The 20,603-nt window shown below is 45.4% G+C and overlaps 1 protein-coding gene across 1 annotated transcript in view; it reads left to right on the top strand.

Annotated features, from left to right (window-relative positions):
* Positions 1 to 20,603, top strand: part of LOC306973237 (cadherin-6-like) — a 115,429-nt gene that overhangs the window by 47,674 nt on the left and 47,152 nt on the right. Inside the window, exon 2 of the mRNA XM_079570139.1 lies at positions 5,667 to 5,991. Within this exon, the coding sequence (XP_079426265.1) occupies positions 5,776 to 5,991 (216 nt within the window). The 5' untranslated portion in view covers positions 5,667 to 5,775. The remainder of the gene's footprint in view (positions 1 to 5,666; positions 5,992 to 20,603) is intronic.

Below are 20,603 nucleotides of genomic sequence, written 5' to 3'. Positions count from 1 at the left end.
GGCTGCACCTCACCTTATGTAATTACAGGCAGCTCGTAAAGCGGGGGGTAAGGTGGTGAGAGGGGAAGCAACTATAGTGAGAGTATCAAAAGTGGAAACCCATTTGCCCTGATGTGTAAAAATGTTAATTTGGCGCAAAATTGGCCCTATAGAATTACACAAACGTTTACAGATGCTCGTCATATAATTAGAATATCATGAAAAAGTGCATTTATTTCTGTAATTCAACTTAAAATGTGAAACTAATATATGATATAGACTCATTATGCAAAGTGACATATGTCAAGCCTTTATTTAGTATCATTTTGATGATTATGGCTTACAGTCCATTTTCACAATATTCTTATTTTATGAGATTTTGAATCTGGGTTTTTTACAAGCTGTGAGCCTTAATACTCCATATCATATCAATAGCAAATAAAGGCTACACATGTCACTTTGCATGTAATGAGTCTATCATATATTAGTTTCAGTTTAAGTTGAATAACAGACGTAAATGCACTTTTTCATGATATTCAAATGATATGACCATCACCTATATATGGGGAGTAAAAAAATTACTTCTGATAAAAACAAGTCAATGACACCCATGTCATGCTGTATATGTCATGGTGTTGCCGTAGCGATGAGCTTCACTTCACTTCACTCCAGCGGAAAATGGTCAAACTCCTTTGGTTTCCAGTCCAACCTACTCAGTCACTGTGAATAGACAAAACATTCTAAAGGGCCTATGGTTTGAGGCGGAGGGTCAGCTAAGAATTCTAAGGTGGTAACTACGGTAACGGTCAAAATGGTTTATGGCTAATACCGTGTCTCTGTCACAAAAACTCACTCAAGAAAAAAGGTCCAACTATCTTCTCATTAAAGTCTGACCACTTTCAGAACCTAATCCCAAACATGATCAGGTTAACCACCTTTAAAAAACGGCCTCTCTTCCATAGAGCTACGTTGGTCTGGCCTCCATCTGAGATTGTCCCTTCATCAAATTCTAACGCATCAATCGCGCCCTCTCGACTCTGTTCAGAGTTACACTGTAGGTCAGCACCATGAGTGACAGTAACATGACGCTAAATACAGTGTGCTCTTTATTCTTAATAAAAAAAGCTGAGGCTGCATTGATTTTCAGTCTGTCACACCGACAGGAGAAGAGGCCGGTCTGACCCGAGCTGGTGCTGTGTTTCCAGAGCACGTTTCTGAAATGATCCGCGTTTTGTCTTCGTGTGGATGGAGCCTGAGGGTGAGTGAGTGGGGGGTGGCTGGGGGGTCATACTCACAGCAGCCGCCCTGCCATGGATGCCATGTTCACCTATAGTCAAACTTGTGCCCGTGTCCTCGCTGCATCTTCAGGCAAATCGATGAAACTTCAGTTATTTGGAAAAACGATGGCTGCAAACACACCGCATCCTCCCAAACCGAACAGACTTGATTAAAAGTGGTTCTTTGATTTAGTTTTGTTTTTCTCTGTCGTGGGGGAGCGGGGGCGGCGGGAGGATGAAAGCGTGTCGCCTTTTCTTCTGTAATTGCTGTGTAAGCCCTTCTTAAGATCTTTCCTGTGACTGCGAATGGATTTATCGATCTTCTCCTGTTTTTAAGAGCACAAAAGGAGCATTTAGCTTTTCTTTTTTTTTACCCCTTTTTGCCTCCGCTAAGTCAATGTTCGTGCGGGTTTCTAAAGGAAACAATTATTCAGAGCCACAAGTCGAATGCACCTTGTACAAAAGAGGACATCTTAGATAAAGGAAGCGCCGTTTAAGATGCAAAAATCCCCTTTATATCCCAACAATATAAAACTACTGTATACATTTAAACCTGGCACTTTTTGGACCATACTTTTCAAACTCCGAACTGTCAAAGCAGGTCCACGATCCGAATCAGGTGCAGAATTATTGTGCAGCTACTTCCCTTCACAGTGAATGGGAAGGAAAAACAGAAGAAGAAGAAGAAAAAAAAAGCCTCTGAAAAGTCACAAATTGGTTAGAGCTGGTCAGAGAGATGCAGCACTTCAAATGCAGCAAATCAAAAAAATATTGGGACGGGACACAGAATCATCAAACGTTCTGCTGCCAATTACCAACCGGGTCGTCAGAAGTAAGTTTTGCAGAATAAAACTGAATAAATCAAGCACGGAGCCACCAGGAATCCATTATCTACCATTGCTGCCATTTCAACCTGAAAAGACTCACAGAAACAGAAAGTTTTATTGCGCGACCACGGATCATGATTGGGGCTCAGACCCCGGCGGAAGATTTAATGTACGAAAGAGTTGCACGGCGTTGATGAACGATAGCCAGAATCTTCTCCGGAGGCTGGACACTGGTGGTGGTAGAGGAGGAGAGCAGCGCCGAGGAGAGGCCGGGCGGAGAAAGGGGCGGAGGAGGGTCGTAGCACGGCTGGGAAATGCTGAGTGATTGACCAGCAGGCTTAAGTAGGAGATCATGAGCGATGAGTGGTTGGAGCAGGGACGAAGGCTGCGGTGATTGGCTGACGTGAAGGTGCGGCTTGAGCTGGGTCTGTGATTGGATGATTGGAAACAGCTGGTGATGAGGTGAATGAATGCAGCTATGTCTTCCAGGGTGAATTTTGTGCAGAAACTTCGGCCCTGTCCATACGAAGCCAAGCTGAGGACCAAACGCAAAGATATTTTTCAGTCCAGTGCATCGTCCACACGAGCCTGGAGTTTTGAGGGTCTGTAAACGAACATTTTCCAAACGAGGGAGGTCCCAGAGTGGAAAGATCTCAAAAGGCCGTTTACGTGGCTCCGTTGTTCTGACGTCTCCGCAACTTTTACTAAACGATGGCATCACAGACCAGAGTAGTGTCTGTGATCCATAATCTACTGACCTTATAATGAGTTTTCCTCATGGATCTATGATGGTTTTACTCCGCTCCTCTTTGCTCCACTGCCGTCCACAAGCCACAGGTGACGAGTAGAAAAACAAAGAAAGTTTCTGAAAACATAAGTGTTTTTGTGTGGATATAGTCTGCATTTTCAGCAGCTGAAGTGTCCAGAAGTACCAGGTGTTCAGAGTGTTCAAAGGGGTTTATGAGATCAGAGTAACTTTGTCCTGCACTACTGTTTGAAGAAGCATCTTTTAAAAACAGTCAACAGGTTTAGGAGATGAGTTTCAGACCCCCAACTAGGGGTGTAACGGTTCACGGGGATGTATTGAACCGTTTCGGTTCGGCCTGTTCGGTTCTGTCCACTTGCGTACTGTTTCGGTGTATTATTTTCATTACTAGCGTCATATTAAGTGCCGCAGAACAAAGTTCCTACGCGAGTTTCCGCACGGACGCTATTGAGTGACGTACATTGAAGCTGCACGAGTAGCCGAGAAAAACGGCATCATGGCAACAGCGAAAGAGAAGCCAGAGCTTGAAGACCCTGCCACATCACTACAGTCTCCTGTTTGGGAACACTTTGTCTTTCTGGTTCAAACTCATGACGGGGACAGACGAGTGGATAAATCCAAAGTTGTGCCGACATTGTTCCACGGAGATCGGGTTTGCAGCAGGAACACATCAAACATGTTAACCCACTTAAAATGGCATCATCCGAATGTGAAAACCACGTCAACTAAAGAAAAGCAGCCTTGTGCAAACACCGCTAACGTCGGCATTCGAACAACCCCTGTCCAGTAGTTCGGATCAGGCAAAAGCAATCACACATGGTACAGGTGTTTTCATCGCTACGGATTTGCGCTCATATTCAGTTGTTGAAGGCGCTGGCTTTAAGTATTTGATTAAAAGTCTTGAGCCTCGCTACAATATCCCATCACGTCCGCACTTCAGCCAAAAAGTTATACCAGCACTTTATGAAAAAGCTCAAACTGATTTAAATTTAATTTAAATTTTTATTTTAAATGTTACAAAATGTGTATTTCATTATAAGAGTGCAATTTATTTAAAGTATCACCAAAGTGGGTCGCTTTTATTTATTTTATGCAAAAATTCTATTGTGTATTGGCAGCTTTTCAAAAGAAATTTTTTGTTAGTTCTTATTTATTTGTACCAAAAATTAACCGAACCGAGCCCTCCAAAACTGTGAACCGAACCGAATACAATTTTAGCGTACCGTTACACCCCTAGATCCAACAAACTCTTCTTTAATGATACCTGCCCATCAAGGTGTTTTCTTTCTCATTTTGTGTGATGGATAAGTACACTTCCTCTCATTACACACATCACGATCATCTGGGACACTTCAATCCAACAGACAGCGCGGAGTTTGAAAATATGAACACAAATATCACGGTCAAATCTACGGGCAAATCTCAAATCGATGTTTAAAAGACTGAGTTCCCGTGGCGTGTCTCCCTTGAAACTGTCGGGTAGTCATTGTAAAGTAAGCGAGCGGTGTTTCTTATGTGTAAACAACCCAAGTGTCACATCTGAGTGGAAACACTGTCTGGTCTCCACGCAGTGACTCGGAGTAGATCACGACTCTCCCGCTCCCTTCAGGAATAATTGGCCCGCCCTGGTGTAAACAGCGATTGTGATGGGAGCTCTTTGAAGCCGGTGCAGATGACAGTGATGTGGCCCATAGGTGCTCCAGCTAATGCCCACTCACTCACTCACTCGCGCCTTTATGCGACGGCTTGTTTGTGCACACAACACCGCGGCTAATGTAGCGGCACAAAGGACAGAGAAAAACAGGGCTGTTATCTCCGATGAGGTTCTGAGAGCGAGCGCTTGGAGGATTATGCAAACTTATTTTCAGGCGGCGAGAGAATTGTTTTGTGATTCAACGTTTTGAATAGAGCATTTTGGGGAAGAATGAGGAGTCGTGTCATGATCGCAAAGGAGTGTTATGGAAAACAGTGTGAGGCGCGTTGAGTGCGGCGCCCCCTTCGCGTGGCCTTGCACTTGTTGTGATGTGTGTGTTGACAAGCTTCTCAAAGCACTATGCTGTCGTCGTCATGATTCATTCACTCCATACTTGTTGGTAAGCTGCTATTGCCGCCTTTGAGACCATCACCGATCTACGTCACAAACAGAGTGCTATAACGGCAAACCAAAGAGGACGTGCGAAAAACTGAAGCCAGAACACAAAAGCAAAGGCCAAAATGCAAAAACAAAAGTCAAAATGCAAAAACCCACCACTCCATCACGTACTTTCTGGATGAACAGGCTCCACATGCTGCTTCAGGCATCGCCGTCGTGTGGTCGGGCTGAACATAATATTCCCCTGCTGCGACTTTAAGAGCGCTCGTCTTCCGGCCCTCCTCTGTCCGCTGCATCTCCCAGTGTCTGTTTGTGCTGGAGCTTCAGGGCAAATCTCTCTCTTTCCAGGGTTCGTGCGAGCCGAATGTTTATTTTCGGTGGTCTGTCTTCCTTTCCTTTATCCAAAGATATCGTTTTTTTTTGTGTGTCCTGGGACCAAGCGGAGTTGAGCTGGAACTAATAAAAATGACCTTTAATGGTCTGGCCAGCTCAAGATAAAAAAGAAACACCAATACTGATATCAGGAAGCCCTCTTGGAAAATGGCGCACATTTTTCATTCTTTGCTGGGTTTTCCTGAAACACAAGGTCCATGGCAACATTAATCTCAAACTGGGTGCTTTGGAAAACAAAGTCTTTATCCAAGGCCTCTAGATTTGACATTTCTACAGTTTGAGGGTTTTAGAATGCATAAACGCTGACCTGCTGCTTGTCCTTTGTGTCCCAGGCTTGCTCCAGTGCGGCTGAACCCGGAGGACTATGTTCAGAGGACCCTCGGCCCACATCGGAGTGACGTTGCTGGGAAGGTAGAGCCGCATCGATCCCCTGTGGACGCCATGAGGAATATACCGGTTTCTTTGCTCCTGCTTTTGGGGACTGGACTAACGTTTTGCTCGGGTGCCATGTTTTTGGACGGGCGTAGGATAGAGCCAAGAGGGGCGGGGCTAGGAGCCGACGGGGCGGGGCTACGGAGGGTCAGGAGAGGGTGGATGTGGAACCAGTTCTTTCTGCAAGAGGAGTACACGGGCAGCGACTACCAGTACATCGGAAAGGTAAGAGACATGTTTTCGTATTTGGTCACGATCTCGATCACTGTTTTAGACTGAGTTGAAAATGTGACTCATTCAAAGTGTCCCATGAATACTGCTCTGTGGATGTGGTTTACTGTGGAACATCAGTGCTGGTAGAAAGTGCTACATCAGAATATTGTGTTGGAGTGGCAAAGCTCCAGTGGCTCATTATAGGGCTTTCAGGTTACTTGATCATTTTTATTTTTAATGCAGAGTCACTCAAGTCGCTCTGTACTAAAACTGTACTCTCCCCTGTTAAGTCTAGATTCTCTCCTTGGCCCGGGTTTGGTTCTGCTTGGTCTGTGCTCCAGTCTGTCTGAATCCGTCTGACTCTCTCTCTGGCGCACACCACTCAGGGCGAGCCGCTGTCACTCTCTTGTTCTTTTCTCTGGACAATGCGTTTCATTCCCAACCGAATACAGTAGCTGATATAATGTGATGAATGAAAGTGTAGGCAGCGCACACTTAATAAATGGCCTGTTAGTGAAGAGAAAGAGCTATGGCCGTTATGAAGGGAAAGGAGATCACGGAGCCAAGCGCTTTGGCCGCACTGAAGTGATTTCAGTTAGAGGTTGGATGTTCACCAACACTTTGGTACCGGTCTGGAGAAAGTGACAGTCTTGATTCACTGGTTAAGTCTTTAGAATTGTCAATACTCATTTGTGTAGCTCTACTACAGTGGGCCAAAGTGCAATAATACGTTTAATTGAAGTGAGCCACAAAGCAGTGTTCATTTTCATGTTTATGGGGTTTGGTATGTTCATCAAAAGGTAACGTTGCATTTATAGAAGTTGAAGTGACAAACATTACATTACCATATTTTGAATAGGTCTAGTTTGAATAGGTTTAGTGTGGGAATCAGTCGGTGGCTTGTAGCTTCTGAAAACCACCAGCCTCAGTGGCTAGTGAGCAAAGAAGTTTATGTAAAGCCCTGCTCATGTACCATTTCAAAAGTATTCATGGTCCATAAATGAAGTGAGTGACGGACTGTTCTAGTGACGGACTGTTCTAGTGACGGACTGTTCTAGTGACGGACTGTTCTAGTGACGGACTGTTCTAGTGACGGACTGTTCTAGTGACGGACTTCTGAGTGACGGACTGTTCTAGTGACGGACTGTTCTAGTGACGGACTGTTCTAGTGACGGACTGTTCTAGTGACGGACTGTTCTAGTGACGGACTGTTCTAGTGACGGACTTCTGAGTGAGGGACTGTTCTAGTGACGGACTGTTCTGGTGACGGACTGTTCTGGTGACGGACTGTTTTAGTGACGGACTGTTCTGGTGACGGACTTCTGAGTGACTGACTGTTCTAGTGAAGGACTGTTCTAGTGACGGACTGTTCTAGTGACGGACTGTTCTAGTGACGGACTGTTCTAGTGACGGACTGTTCTAGTGACGGACTTCTGAGTGACGGACTGTTCTAGTGACGGACTGTTCTGGTGACGGACTGTTCTGGTGACGGACTGTTTTAGTGACGGACTGTTCTGGTGACGGACTGTTCTAGTGACGGACTGTTTTAGTGACGGACTGTTCTGGTGACGGACTTCTGAGTGAGGGACTGTTCTAGTGAAGGACTGTTGTAGTGACGGACTGTTCTAGTGACGGACTGTTCTAGTGACGGACTGTTCTAGTGACGGACTGTTCTAGTGACGGACTTCTGAGTGAGGGACTGTTCTAGTGACGGACTTCTGAGTGAGGGACTGTTCTAGTGACGGACTGTTCTAGTGACGGACTGTTCTAGTGACAGACTGTTCTAGTGACGGACTTCTGAGTGAGGGACTGTTCTAGTGACGGACTGTTCTAGTGACGGACTGTTCTAGTGACGGACTGTTCTAGTGACGGACTTCTGAGTGACGGACTTCTGAGTGACGGACTTCTGAGTGACAGACTGTTCTAGTGACGGACTGTTCTAGTGACGGACTGTTCTAGTGACAGACTGTTCTAGTGACGGACTTCTGAGTGAGGGACTGTTCTAGTGACGGACTGTTCTAGTGACGGACTGTTCTAGTGACGGACTTCTGAGTGACGGACTTCTGAGTGACGGACTGTTCTGGTGACGGACTTCTGAGTGACAGACTGTTCCTGTGAAAGCTGATTGCCCTGATCCTTTTTTTTTTTGGTACTATCTATCCATTGTACAGTGATTACACTTTTCAAAATGCGAGCTCATACAGGGTAAGGTTTGGACTTAGGCCCCAGACACACCACACGTGTTATGCGAAGCCTCAAAGCACGGGTCAAGCTCTCCAAAGCACACTCTGCATGATGCGCTCGGTGCGTCTGGGACCTTTGGGAGTCCCTGCTCCGGAGTCCTCTGAGGGAAAGTCTGTCCGTGGTATCACCACCTCAGTCTCCCTCAGGTGATCGTTAGCTTCTTGTTTTGCTCTGGTCATGTGTTGCCTGCCATCAGTGCTGTGTTATTGTGAAGCACTGAGCACTCCATCAGGTCATACTTCCGTTAATAACGTTTGAAATAGAGATTAAGCAGAAGAAAAGGATTAGCTAGAGGTGCTCACTGGATCGAACGTCATATGGTGCCAGGTGGGCAGGTTAGCAACTTTGAAAGGTAGAGAGTCTGAGGCACGTCTGGTCTGAGAAAAATGATTTTATTAAATCAACGCCAACGCGTTTTGAAGCTGTGCATGCACTTGATTTAAATACAAGTCACAGGTCATGTGACATGTAGATCACAGTGCTAGGCTGTATACATAACATATATATACTTATAAACAAACAGAGAGCACTGAATATAACAATAGATTGCACTCGATGAAAGCTACAACAATATATATACAGCACATGACAAGAATACATCAAAAATATCAAAGGACCTGAAAGTTGGACACAGTTTTCAGGCAAAACAGACGATGGTTACAAAAAAGGAGCAAATTCAATCTCTCAGCAAGTGGCCTTTAATGTATAGATCCAGAAGGTTTGAGTCGATCACCCCCGTGCGTGCTGAGGGATGCTTTCAATGATCATTGCTTAGAGTTTTCATGTCTATTTTCTTTATAATGTTTGGCCGTGGGGTAATCGACGTTTTGCATCCTGATTGTGTATTAGTGCTCGCTCAGTCTGTCTCGAAACCTGTGTTTTGTCCTACCTAAATAAAAACACCCACATTCACATTCAAGGCGATAAATGTAGTGTTGCAATTCAAACCCTCTGCAGAGACTTAGAAGTGGAAACATCAGGGAAACGGTTTGTCTTCACAACATTTTTACAATTGCCACATTTGTAACAACCATTTTGTTGTTTATTGAGCTGACTGAGAAAAGCAGATCCCAGAAAATGACATTTTGCAATATTTTGTATATTTCTAGTCTTTTCAGAAAAAAAAACCCCAAACAACAACAAAATTTCATTTCGTTGAACCGTTACGCCTCTAATTACCGGCCGCGGGAAGTATAAAAATGACTCCGACATGCATGAAGGACTCGGAACACAGCTGCAGGTCTGACTTTGATGAAGGAGCAACAAATTAGCGAGGAAAGTCCGTTTCACATTTGTTTTAGAGTTTTCAGTTGCTTTATTGTAGCAAGGGAAACATAAACAATGGATTAATTTGGCCCGGCTTGTTGTATAGCTCCACTGTCAGATCAATAAAGTCATCTCTATTTCACACGTAACGGGCAGAAGCTTCCCTACCTCTCTCTCTCTGAACACTGACCCTCTCCTCGCCCCCTCACCCCCTCGCCCTTTCGGTCAGTCGCTGGTCTGGGATCTCCTGTTGACAGGCTGTGGCTCTGACTTTTTCAGCGCAGGCTGTGTCTCCTGGGGCCAGGCCTTACGGATACAGCAGGAGATGGAGGCTATTTGCATAAGGAGGTGTGCGGAGTATAAAAGAATATACATATACTGTCCCAAAAGAGACACCAGCGAAATCTAAATCATGGATAGAGCCAGGTTTACATTGATGGCTTTATGTTTGTTGATATGCTAGGAACAGATTCTTTCAGAGGAGATTCTGAGGTTCAAGGCTCAAGAAATCAGGCTGGGGATTTTAAAATCTTTCCAAATGTTGTTGAGTCCAAGCCTGTAACGTTTAGAGTCTGTCGGAGCTGCTACAGTGGAGATGTCGTTTCAAGAGTGTATGGAATGAAAACCTCCTACCTATACATTTCTCTGGTCTTTAGCAGCATCTGTGTCCCACAAAGGAAATGACCATATTTGGATTGCAGCGCGATCTCGATGTCAATGTCAATAATGTAAATAATAACCATGGAAAAGCAGCTTTTGCAGCGCGATGTCTTAGTTACTTCTCCGCCTTACGACAAATCATCCTAAAATAAGCATCATGTGGGGTAAGTCTATAGGTTCATTAGGTCTTCTAAGAACGATGCTATGTTTTGTTCTCATAGCCAGACCTTGGTGTTGGTTTTGGCTACGACTGGTTCCTTCCTCAGAGGTGTCTCGTGGTGTTGCTGTGACGTGTCTGGTCAGCTGATTTGAACAGTTTTGGCACTGACTTCCTGCTTGTAGTAACAGGCTGACAGCGCCATCTGCAGTCCGACTTCTTCAGAACTGTGTCCCAGGTACGGGAAAGTTGGTACGCCCCCTCGACCCGGTTCACAGTCTGGGGGGCGCGTTTCCGGATCTCGATGGCTTCTCTGATCCAACGCAATGTGAAAAGGAAACATCAAAAGCATGCACAGGAGCCACCGAACGACAAGCAGAACAGCTGAAGTCTGCCATATCGGACACTGCAAGAGGGAGGGTCATCTTATGGACCGGGACAGTGCTCATGTCATCGGCACCGAGAGCAGCAAATACCACTGTTGGATCAGAGAAGCCATTGAGATCCGGAAACATGCGACACTGTGCAACACCACGTGAGCTCTGAGGGAGGCCGAAACCATCAGGTACGAAACTAACAAAAAAAAAAAAAAAAAAAAAAAAAAAAAGAGTGGTGCGCACTGAATGGGTGCTGCTGCCGGATGCTCTCTCATCGAATGCAATTTCTCCATCTGTGAGATCAATAAAGTACCACCTTACCTTACCTTAACACTAAGGTCTGGCTATAAGAACAAAAAATAGCATAAGTTTAGTCTTTTTTATACTCTGACATGAAAACTAAGATGTTAAAGGGGAAAACTAGCAAAAAATCTCCACATTGATCACAGCGTAATAGAATCAGACCAAACAATAGTGTAGCTGAATGGTAATAAAACATGAAATGAAGCTTGTTACATTGTTTTCCCCATAATGTCCCATACTTAGCATTAGCATGACCGCTCTCAAAACACACAAAATGATCCTCTATTCACATCTCTTGCCAAGACACACCATCTTTGCAACACAGCGACTTAGCACTTGTTGTATTTAAGCACAAACTGCCCCTAAGACAGATCCCCCTCCCCGACTGTAAGATCAGAGGGAAAATGACAAGCGGAGGAGCCTTTTTTCTAAATAAACTTTGTCACTATCAGCATCCCCAGTGCCCCCCCGAGCGGCTCCTGTCTGCTCCCTCTAACACACACACACATATGCACACATACACACACACACACACACACACACACCCGCCTCGTGTCTCTGTCAAACCTGATGCTCACAGTACCTCCAGGCTTACAGAGCGATCAAAGCTAGCCTCTTCTGCGCATTAACAAAGTGTTGCTGGTGTTATATATTTGGAACATTTTCTTGGAATTTCCCTCCTAAGTTCTTGACAATCTCGTGTCGAACAAAAATAAGCGAATACAGCAGTTTTCACGGGCGCCAGCGATGGCCGAGTGAAGCCGTGTGACGTTCGGAGCTTCAGAGCTGCTTCTTTCTGTTTAAACACTGACCTCTTGTGGACAAACAGAATTATTACAACAAACACAATCAAATCGATGTGTGCGTTCGGAGATTCTAAAAGCTGTGTGGCGTTTTCATCGTTTGCACAAACTAGTACTTAGAGTAGTTTGCACAAAAAAGTACTAGATACTTTTTCAATACTTGTGTTTGGAGGCATTTTTACCCTGCACTCCTTTATTTTCCTGTAACAGCACTTTGTTACATTTTATGTTACTGCATTTTTCGATCTTGACACAAATATCATCGGGTTTACAAACTGTGGACACATGACTGTTTTCTTTTTACAGATTTTTAGGTAAACATATTACAATCATAATTACTTATTGTATCGCAATACGTATCGGATCAGCCCCTGAATATCGTGATACGTATCGGATTGTGACAAAAGTGGATCGTCCCAGCCCTACAAACTAGGGCAGGGCGATATGTTCTAAAATCTATACCACGATATAAAAAAGAAGTATCACGATAACGATATATGTTTGCCGATTTAATTGACTATGGACAAATTGCTTCAAAATCCCAGCAAAAAAATCACTGAATTAATCTTCCCAATAGGTGCAACTATTGGGAAGATTAATTCAGTGATTTTTTTTTTTTTCCTTCATTTCGTTTTCCTTTTTAAGCACCTGTCCCCGTGTCCTACAGTCAGTGTTTATGCTGCTGTGATGGAGCTGTGCTTATATCGTGTCCACAACGATACAAAAAATGACAATGAATCATATCGCGATAACGATATGGCCCACCCCTATAGCACAGACAACCTGCTGCTGCAGTTTCACGGAGGTCCAGTGGGCGGGGCCGGCTCCTTCACCTGCCGCTCTGCTGCTCCGAGGCAGGACTTCAATGTGCCATCTATTTATGTGATTCAGTCAGAGCTAATTGGCCGCACATACTGTCTGTACATTTCCCACGGGTAAGCGGCGGAAATGCAGCACAGTTACTCGTGCTGCGCTCCGTTTGTCCTAGGAGGTTGGAATTTTTTACGAGTTTCAGTGTTCCAGTTGTCAAGTCGGAAATTCTAATGACCGCTAAAAAAATAAGAAACATTTGAGCTGCGATGCTGGTAAAAAATCCCAACATATGGCCTGAACTTTTGGTTTGATAAACCTGAACAGTATGGTTCCATTTACGATCTCATGACTAATGTTATAAATCAATAAGAGAGCGCAGTTGGCATTAGCCCGTGAGGGATGTTAGCAACATTAGCAAACAGTCCATTTTATAACCTCAGAGGCTCAACTCCTGTCAGAGCTGAGTGACAGACAGCGAGCAGCAAAGGAGGAAACTTTAGTGTTAAGAACGCAAAAAATGTAAAAATATTTTAGTAGGTCGTTTTTATTTGCTGCTAACACCGTGCGCCGCCATGTTGCTTTCCCCAACTCGGGGCTTGTGCCAGGTGCCAGTTGACATTTCCCACTGGGAGGTTGGATATACCGACCTCCGAGTACAAATGGAACGCACCATTATCACGTATGGTTTACATCAGCAAAGACCAGAAATGATCTCTGGTTTCGTGCCTCGCTGCTTTGACACATGTTACATGACGCACAGTCAATCACTTTTCTAGACACCGGAGCTGTAGTGTAACAGGCGCAGTGCTAACTGATACATGTAGATGAATGGAAGTGGCTAGGCTAAGCTACGCATAGGAATGAATGGGCCGCTAAGCTAACACTAGTGACACTCGCCTATTTTACAGCAACATGATCTGCTAACTTACTGCGCCATTTAAACAACATGGCCTTTACAGTCTTGTTCAGTCTGACAGCAGTGGGGATGAAGGACCTGCTCCTTCTTGCACTGACGGTGTCTCAGTCTGCCACTGAAAGAGCTGCTCAGCTCCTCTACAGTCCTGTGTAGTGGGTGGGAGGTGTTGTCCATGATGGATGTGAGGTAATACCGTCCTGTCCATCACCTCCTCCACAGAGTCCAGAGCTGGCCCTCCTGACCAGCTTGTTCAGTCTGTTCTTGTCCCGCTCTGTGCGGCCCGGGGCCCAGCACACGGCAGCGTAGTGGAGAGCAGAGGCCACCACAGAGTCATACAAAGTCCTGAGCAGAGGCCTGCTCACTCTGAAGGACCTCAGGCTCCTCAGAAGGTTGAGGGACTTTGGCTCTTCTTGTCCAGGGCGTTGGTGTTGTGGGACCAGTCCAGTTTATTGTTGATGAGGGTGTCAAAAGTACACCTCATGTGTGTACACTTATCGTCTATTGGCACAACAGACAGTTTTAACATTGCGTCCTATGTTTCATGATTCAGTTTTTATCAAAAGGCCCTGCTCCTTTGCCCCGGCAGGAGTACTCGTACCTTACGTTACAATAACGTCTGCATTTAGAGGGTGAACATTCAGAGAGACATTTAGCTCCAGTAAAGGTTTTGTGATAGTCTGGCTGTGAGGGCAGACTGAAGGAGGGGCTGTTCTGTGCTAAAGGCTAAATGATATGGAAGAATCGATTTTTTTTTGGACAGCCCTACAACTTAGCGTGCTGGAGTGTGGCGTTTTCAATTTGCAGGTTTTACAGAAACGCACGAATGAGACAAAGCAGCACACCAGGTCTTTCTCATCATCTGCACCACCGACTCGCACCACCGTAACACTGACTGAAGATCACACAGAGAAGCACAGCCAGCGGATGTGGAGCTGAACATTACACTACCCATAAAGCACGTTTCTGTTCTAAAGTCACATTTTATCGCGGGCCCCGTTCTGGCCAGAAACTGCACGAAGCTGCTAGTTACGACTTCGCCCTTCTCCGAGGACTGCAGCACTTCAGAGGAGCGCCTGCGTGAAGGCCTGGCCAGGAGAAGGTTAGAGTAGTAAAGGAGCAGTAATGGTGTGCAGCGAGGTGGTCGGCCGGTCCGGCAGGAGGGCTGTAAAGGTGGTGTTAGCAGAGCAGTAGTGACAGCTCAGGTGCGGAGGCTGTGCATGCTTCTCAGTCGGTGTGCTTGGGAATGGGGGGCGATGGGGCTCTTGTTAGGCAGAAAACATGGAGGTGTGGAGAGGAATGACAGGTCCAATCACAGCCAGCAGATCAGAAAGAGAGAGACAGATGGGCGCTGGTGTTGGGGGGAAGCTTTACCATCATTGCTACATCCTACACGGAGAGTTTCAAAACACATGGACCCAATCTGGCTGCAATCACGACCAACATTTTTATATATTAGACTAAAAATTGTAGATAGAAGACAACATTCATAAGTCGACAGTTTATTTATCAAATCTCTATTGATATTTCCAATTGTGTGCCTCAAAATATTGGCCATTTTGGCCATTATATATTGTATGTTACTGTAGTGTGTGATTTTTTGATTCCTTTTTTTAGATTGCCTTATGAGATCTGGCAGGTGGACCATGAAAACTAGCCTTTTGGCTAATTCGGGTACATTTACATTGTCCTAATGTTCATTAATGTACATTGTCCCACTTAAAACTAAACAAAAAATAAATAAATATCCATAAAACTTTTTTGTATCATTTCTGTCACTAATTTCCATCAAAAGCTTCAAATTGATGTCTCTAAAATGAATTTTGTTTTAACCTCTTAACCCCCACCTTTTCTCCAGTTCAGCATTACCCAAATCTAAATGTTTCTGGACCAGAGCTTACAGCCTATGGGCCAGTGTAACGCCCAATGGCTGCTGGCTGCTCTGCTTTGTGACGACCACACTAGAGGCCGCCATTGCTGTAGTACCTCCATATCGCCGCTAGTCTCCCATTAAAAAGCATTGGACTTTAGACACGTTAAAAACAACTTTAGCGCCTGGTTTCTAATTTTGAAACACTTTCTACGGCTAGATCTTCCTCCTGAGGTAACGCTGGGTTTGTCACAATTAAAGAAACCAGGCTGCTCTTCATAAGAAACATTTTTGAAATCTCGCACTAATGAGGGTCGGACTGTTAGCATTGGAGCAGAGCGAGCTACACGTCACGCAAGGGCGGAGTCTACAGTGAAGATCCCGCCCTTATGTCCTTTTTAGGGACATGCTTCGTCAGAGCTGGGGAGGGGGAGTCTGTAAATCCGCCATGACTTCCCCTTTGAGCGTGGTCATTGTGGTAAACGGGGAGGAGTGAGGAGGAGCTTATATGTACAGTCGATAATAACGCCTCATTTGGAAGCTCAGACCTACAAAACTCATCTAAACGGATCCATGTCCTTGCACTGTGGTCGCGTTGAGGCCGTGTTATTGTCACTTTTTCATCAAACCTGGGGCGAGACAGTGCTTGGCGCTCGTGCTTCACAGTTAGAAGGTCCCGGGTTCGATTCCCACCTGAACGGGGCCTTTCTGTGTGGAGTTTGCATGTTCTCCCCGTTTCTGCGTAGGTTTCCTCCGGGTACTCCGGTTTTCCCTATCACTGCAAACATGTACAATAGGTTCATCCTCCAGCCTGGTGTTTCTGACCATCAGCCTGGCTCCACCACTGGGGATGTGACCCCCAAGCGCCGGCCCACGCTGGAGCTCACTGCTCCTACAGGTCGCCCCAGCGGCATGGAGGACGGGTCAAACGCAGAGAATTCATTTCCCTACAGCAGGGTTGTCAAACATATGGCCCGAGAGATGATTTTATATTCATTTACTAATCATTTAAAAAAGTCAGTCTCTCGCCCATTCCTGTGCGGAGTTATGATTATTTAAAGAATAACCAGAAAACTCATTCCAGCCACTAGGGGGCAGCTTGAATTAAACCAAAGGAAAGAGTTCCACACATGTCCAGCAGAGGGCACTGATGTAATAAGAGCTCAGGATATGAACAACACATTCTATAGCCACATGGTAAATGGACAGTCTGCCCCAGGGTGGCTGTGGCTTCAATAACAGTGAGTGAGTGAATAATACTTTGAGGAACTTGTGACACAGGCTTGTAAAGTGCAATACAAGTATAAGCCGTTATTAATGAAGCTACAGTCAAGTTGTTGCTTTGACCAAATCACAGTTTATTATTATTCATTTATTGGAATATTTTCTCTATTATACGTGACCCGCGACCCGCCGTGGGAGCTGAATTTTGGCCCACGACCCAACACCTCTGCCCTACAGGGATTAATAAAGTATAACTTAACTTAATTTTTTGTCACTTTTTTATTGTATGTTCGCTACATTTTTGTCACTTTTTCAAAGTTTTAACTTTTTTTGTGCAAGAAGCTTTTCAATTTGGGTAAAGCCGAACTGGAGAAGATGTGCTCGGATAAGGCGGGGGTGAAGAGGTTAACCTATAGCCCACTGATCCCCGTTCTCTGCAGCTTTGTACCTCGCGTTCCCTCTGTAGGCAGATAATCCCGGCCAGGCCTTGTAGGTGTCAACAGAGCTCCAGAAACACATTTTTCTCCCGCAGATGAATGTGCAGAATCCATCTTCTACTCAATACAGCAGTACTTCCATAGGCTCCAGCAGGCGGACGCTCATTTGCATATCCCCCCATTACAGTTCAACGCTGGTTCACGTGGTGGAGTTGATAACAAGACTGGAAAGGATTTTGTGGGAGTAACTTTTTCACACCACATTGTGATTACATGTTTTATCAGGTAGATTTTGTGTCAGTTCCGCCTGCTGCCAGGGGTGGGCGCTCATCGAGAGTCACACTGAAGGAAGTGATGAAAAGTGGCTCCAAAAACAGAGTAATAAGCTGCAATTATGCATGTCCACTTCAGGCGTTATTGGGGCACTTTTTCAAATGAAGCCAAATAAATGTACAGAACGAGTGCAGCGTCTGGACGTTCCTCCTCCGCGTGGGAACTCATGAATGATTACTGAGGCGAAAATGGCTGTAAAGGTAGATTTGGTCGGCTCTTTTGAATATTTCATAACGCGCGATGTGGAAATAGACGAACATGTCTTTTCTCTTTTTTTCGGCGGAGTTTTGTGGACTGAGCGTTTAGTCAAACTGGGGGAGATGTGTCTTGAATAATGCAGCAGGGAGTGCAGTTTAACAGGGGGACAAGTCCAGCTTAGTGGTGAGAGTTGGAGCACAGTTAAACTTCCTTTTGACCGTGTCACAGTGTTGTTCCCTTTGGTTTGGATCATGTGTGTTTGTGCACTGCATATTCAAGAGCACTCTGGTCCACCTGCTGATGTTCATTACTTTAAATACAGTAGATTGTACCTTCGTGTCAACAAAACCTATGAAAGTGCAGTGCACGCCTTTGACCAGCCAGCGGCGCTGTGTTCCGAACACACACTTATCCAAGAGTGCAGTGCACAGAGGAAGGAAATGTATCTTTTTCTGCTTCCTTGAATGCTGTGGCTTTGTAAGGCGACTCCGGAGCTTTCCAGAGTAAATATAAATGTTGCAACCTAATATAATCAGATTGTGAGTTTGGCCAGTCAGTACTCGGATTGGGCCGTGACGTGACCGCTCTGTGTTTGCAGAGCCGGTTTTTCCTATACGCATGGGGTGCGTAGGGCCCCCGCAGCCACAAGGGCCCCGCATCTCAGTCAAACTACGGCGTTGTTTCACTGATTAATCAACGCGTTGTTACGGGGACAGGCTCTGTGACAGCGCTCACTCACTCTCCGCCTACTTTGCCACACAAAACACCAAAACGGAGCAGTCTGCTGAAGTGGATGTGCAGGAGAGACTGACCGCCTTCCCCCGGTCACTTCCAAGGCGCGAGTGCTTCTCCGCTCAGCTGTCTGTCTCCCTGTGCGCCGGCATGTCCACGTGTCCCGGGCGCTGCTCTCATGTTTTCTCTACTCGGACTCGGGGAATGGGCCATACTCTCATTTAAACTGTCTCCTTATTGTCTCTAGTGGAGAATCAGGACAGTAGTTTCACACACAGTTCTCATGAGCACAGTTACTTACAGTAACTCTGGTTCTCTGAATGTGCACAGTTAAAACGAATTGGGCTAATTCTCAGTGGTCAGATAGAAATAACCATCAGGTACAGGCTTTATTTTAAATCAGTGGTTCCCAAACTGTGGGTCAATGTGGGTCAGAGGTGAGAGAATGTGACAGTGGCTTAGTGGTTAGTGGTTCTCACACAGAGGGGCAGGGCCTGCATTGAGGTCATTATGCTCCACTTGTGCACAGTGGAACTGTTTTTGACCGTTAATGGATTCGCTCTTCATCGAATAGCCACGGGATGCTACTGTCGGGCCCCTGTGTGGGTTTTTGCTTAGGGCCCCAAAAGTGTGCTCGTCCTCTCCTGTTCACATGAGGCAGAGCAGCTGAGACATGGTTCTTCTTCCTCCAGAGTTTTCAGTGAGGCCGGGTGTCAGGTAGGCCAGTCACGATAACAAATTTGAAGTTCGATCTATTGTGGCTGGAAAGTATCGTGATAAACGATATTATTGACTCTAACGATACCGGATACTGTCAACTCTCAGGCATTAAAATGAAAGTAAACCTTTGTTCTAAAAGTGCATCATCATGTCCTAATATACCACACAAGTATCCTGTGTATGATCCGCGACAGCACTCCAGGCCTTTATGGAAGTGTGCTGCAGAGATGCTAGTCCCATGTCCTCAGAACAACGCTGGAGCCCTGTCAGAGTGACCATCAGGTCCCTGGTCTTCTCCCTGACCACGGTTCTTCTCCCTGATTGCTCAGTTTGGGCAGGCGGCCAGCTCCGGGAAGAGTCCTGGTGGTTCTAAACTCTTCCATTTACAAATAATAGAGTCCACTGTGCTCTTCAAGTCCAATCCGTTTGATTGACCACAGGTGGACTCCAGTAAAGCTGGAGAAACATCTACAACTTGATGATCAGTAGAAAAGGATGCACCTGAGCGCAGTTTTAAGGGTGTGAATACTTATGTATTTCAGAGTTTTATTTTTAATACATTTAGCTATATGCTCGTTTTATAGGTTTTCTCCCACATCTCGACGCACAATGTTATATATGGCAGTATCGGTGTACTATATAAGAGAAGCAAGGACTTCATATGTGCTTTCATCATGTTGCCCACTGCTTTCTGCAGAGGGAGCTATAACAAGTTCTTGCAAAATGAGAAATGTATTACAAACTGTGAGTCAAACGTGAATAGGTTCCTTGTATTTGAAAGAGTAAGAATATGGTGTAAAGCGGTCTCAGCAGAGGCATTGGGGGTGTGCCTCGTCCTGTGTGCTCCTGTTTGGCCAAGCGCTGCCTTGTTTATTGAATATGCAGATCAAATGTGACTTTTTAATGTGGCTGATTTGTGTTTAAATGAGGATTTCAGAGGGTTATCAGCAGAAAGCCAGGAACAGCCCGAGGAGAGAAGGGAGAGGAGAGCGAGAGAGAGAGAGCGCCATAGAAAAGAGTGAGACGAGTTAGGCATGAAAGAGAGAGAGAGAGAGAGATGGGTGCGAGAGAAGGAGAGAGACAACAAAAGAGAGGGCGAGAGAGAGAGAGCCATAGAAAAGAGTGAGACGAGTTAGGCATGAAAGAGAGAGAGAGAGAGAGATGGGTGCGAGAGAAGGAGAGAGACAACAAAAGAGAGGGCGAGAGAGAGAGAGCCATAGAAAAGAGTGAGACGAGTTAGGCATGAAAGAGAGAGAGAGAGAGAGATGGGCGCGAGAGAAGGAGAGAGACAACAAAAGAGAGGGAGAGAGAGAAGACAGATGTGTGTGAGAGAGAGAAAGATGTGTGGGAGAGAAGGAGAGAGACAACACAAGAGAGTGAGTGAGAGAGAGAGAGAGGTGAGAAAGAAAGAGAGAGAGAGAGAGAGAGAGAGAGAGAGATGAGTGGGAGAGAAGGAGAGAGACAACAAAAGAGAGGGAGAGAGAGAAAAGAGAGAGGTGAGAAAGAAAGGGACAGAGAGAAGGTTATTTTATTTGATTAGATCAGGGACAATGCACTAAAAACATCTAAACGTC

Source organism: Gobius niger (genome assembly GCF_951799975.1).
Source record: "Gobius niger genome assembly, chromosome: 13".
Classification (NCBI taxonomy): domain Eukaryota; kingdom Metazoa; phylum Chordata; class Actinopteri; order Gobiiformes; family Gobiidae; genus Gobius; species Gobius niger.
Note: the sequence above shows the minus strand (reverse complement) of the source record. Positions and strands in the feature narration are given on the sequence as shown.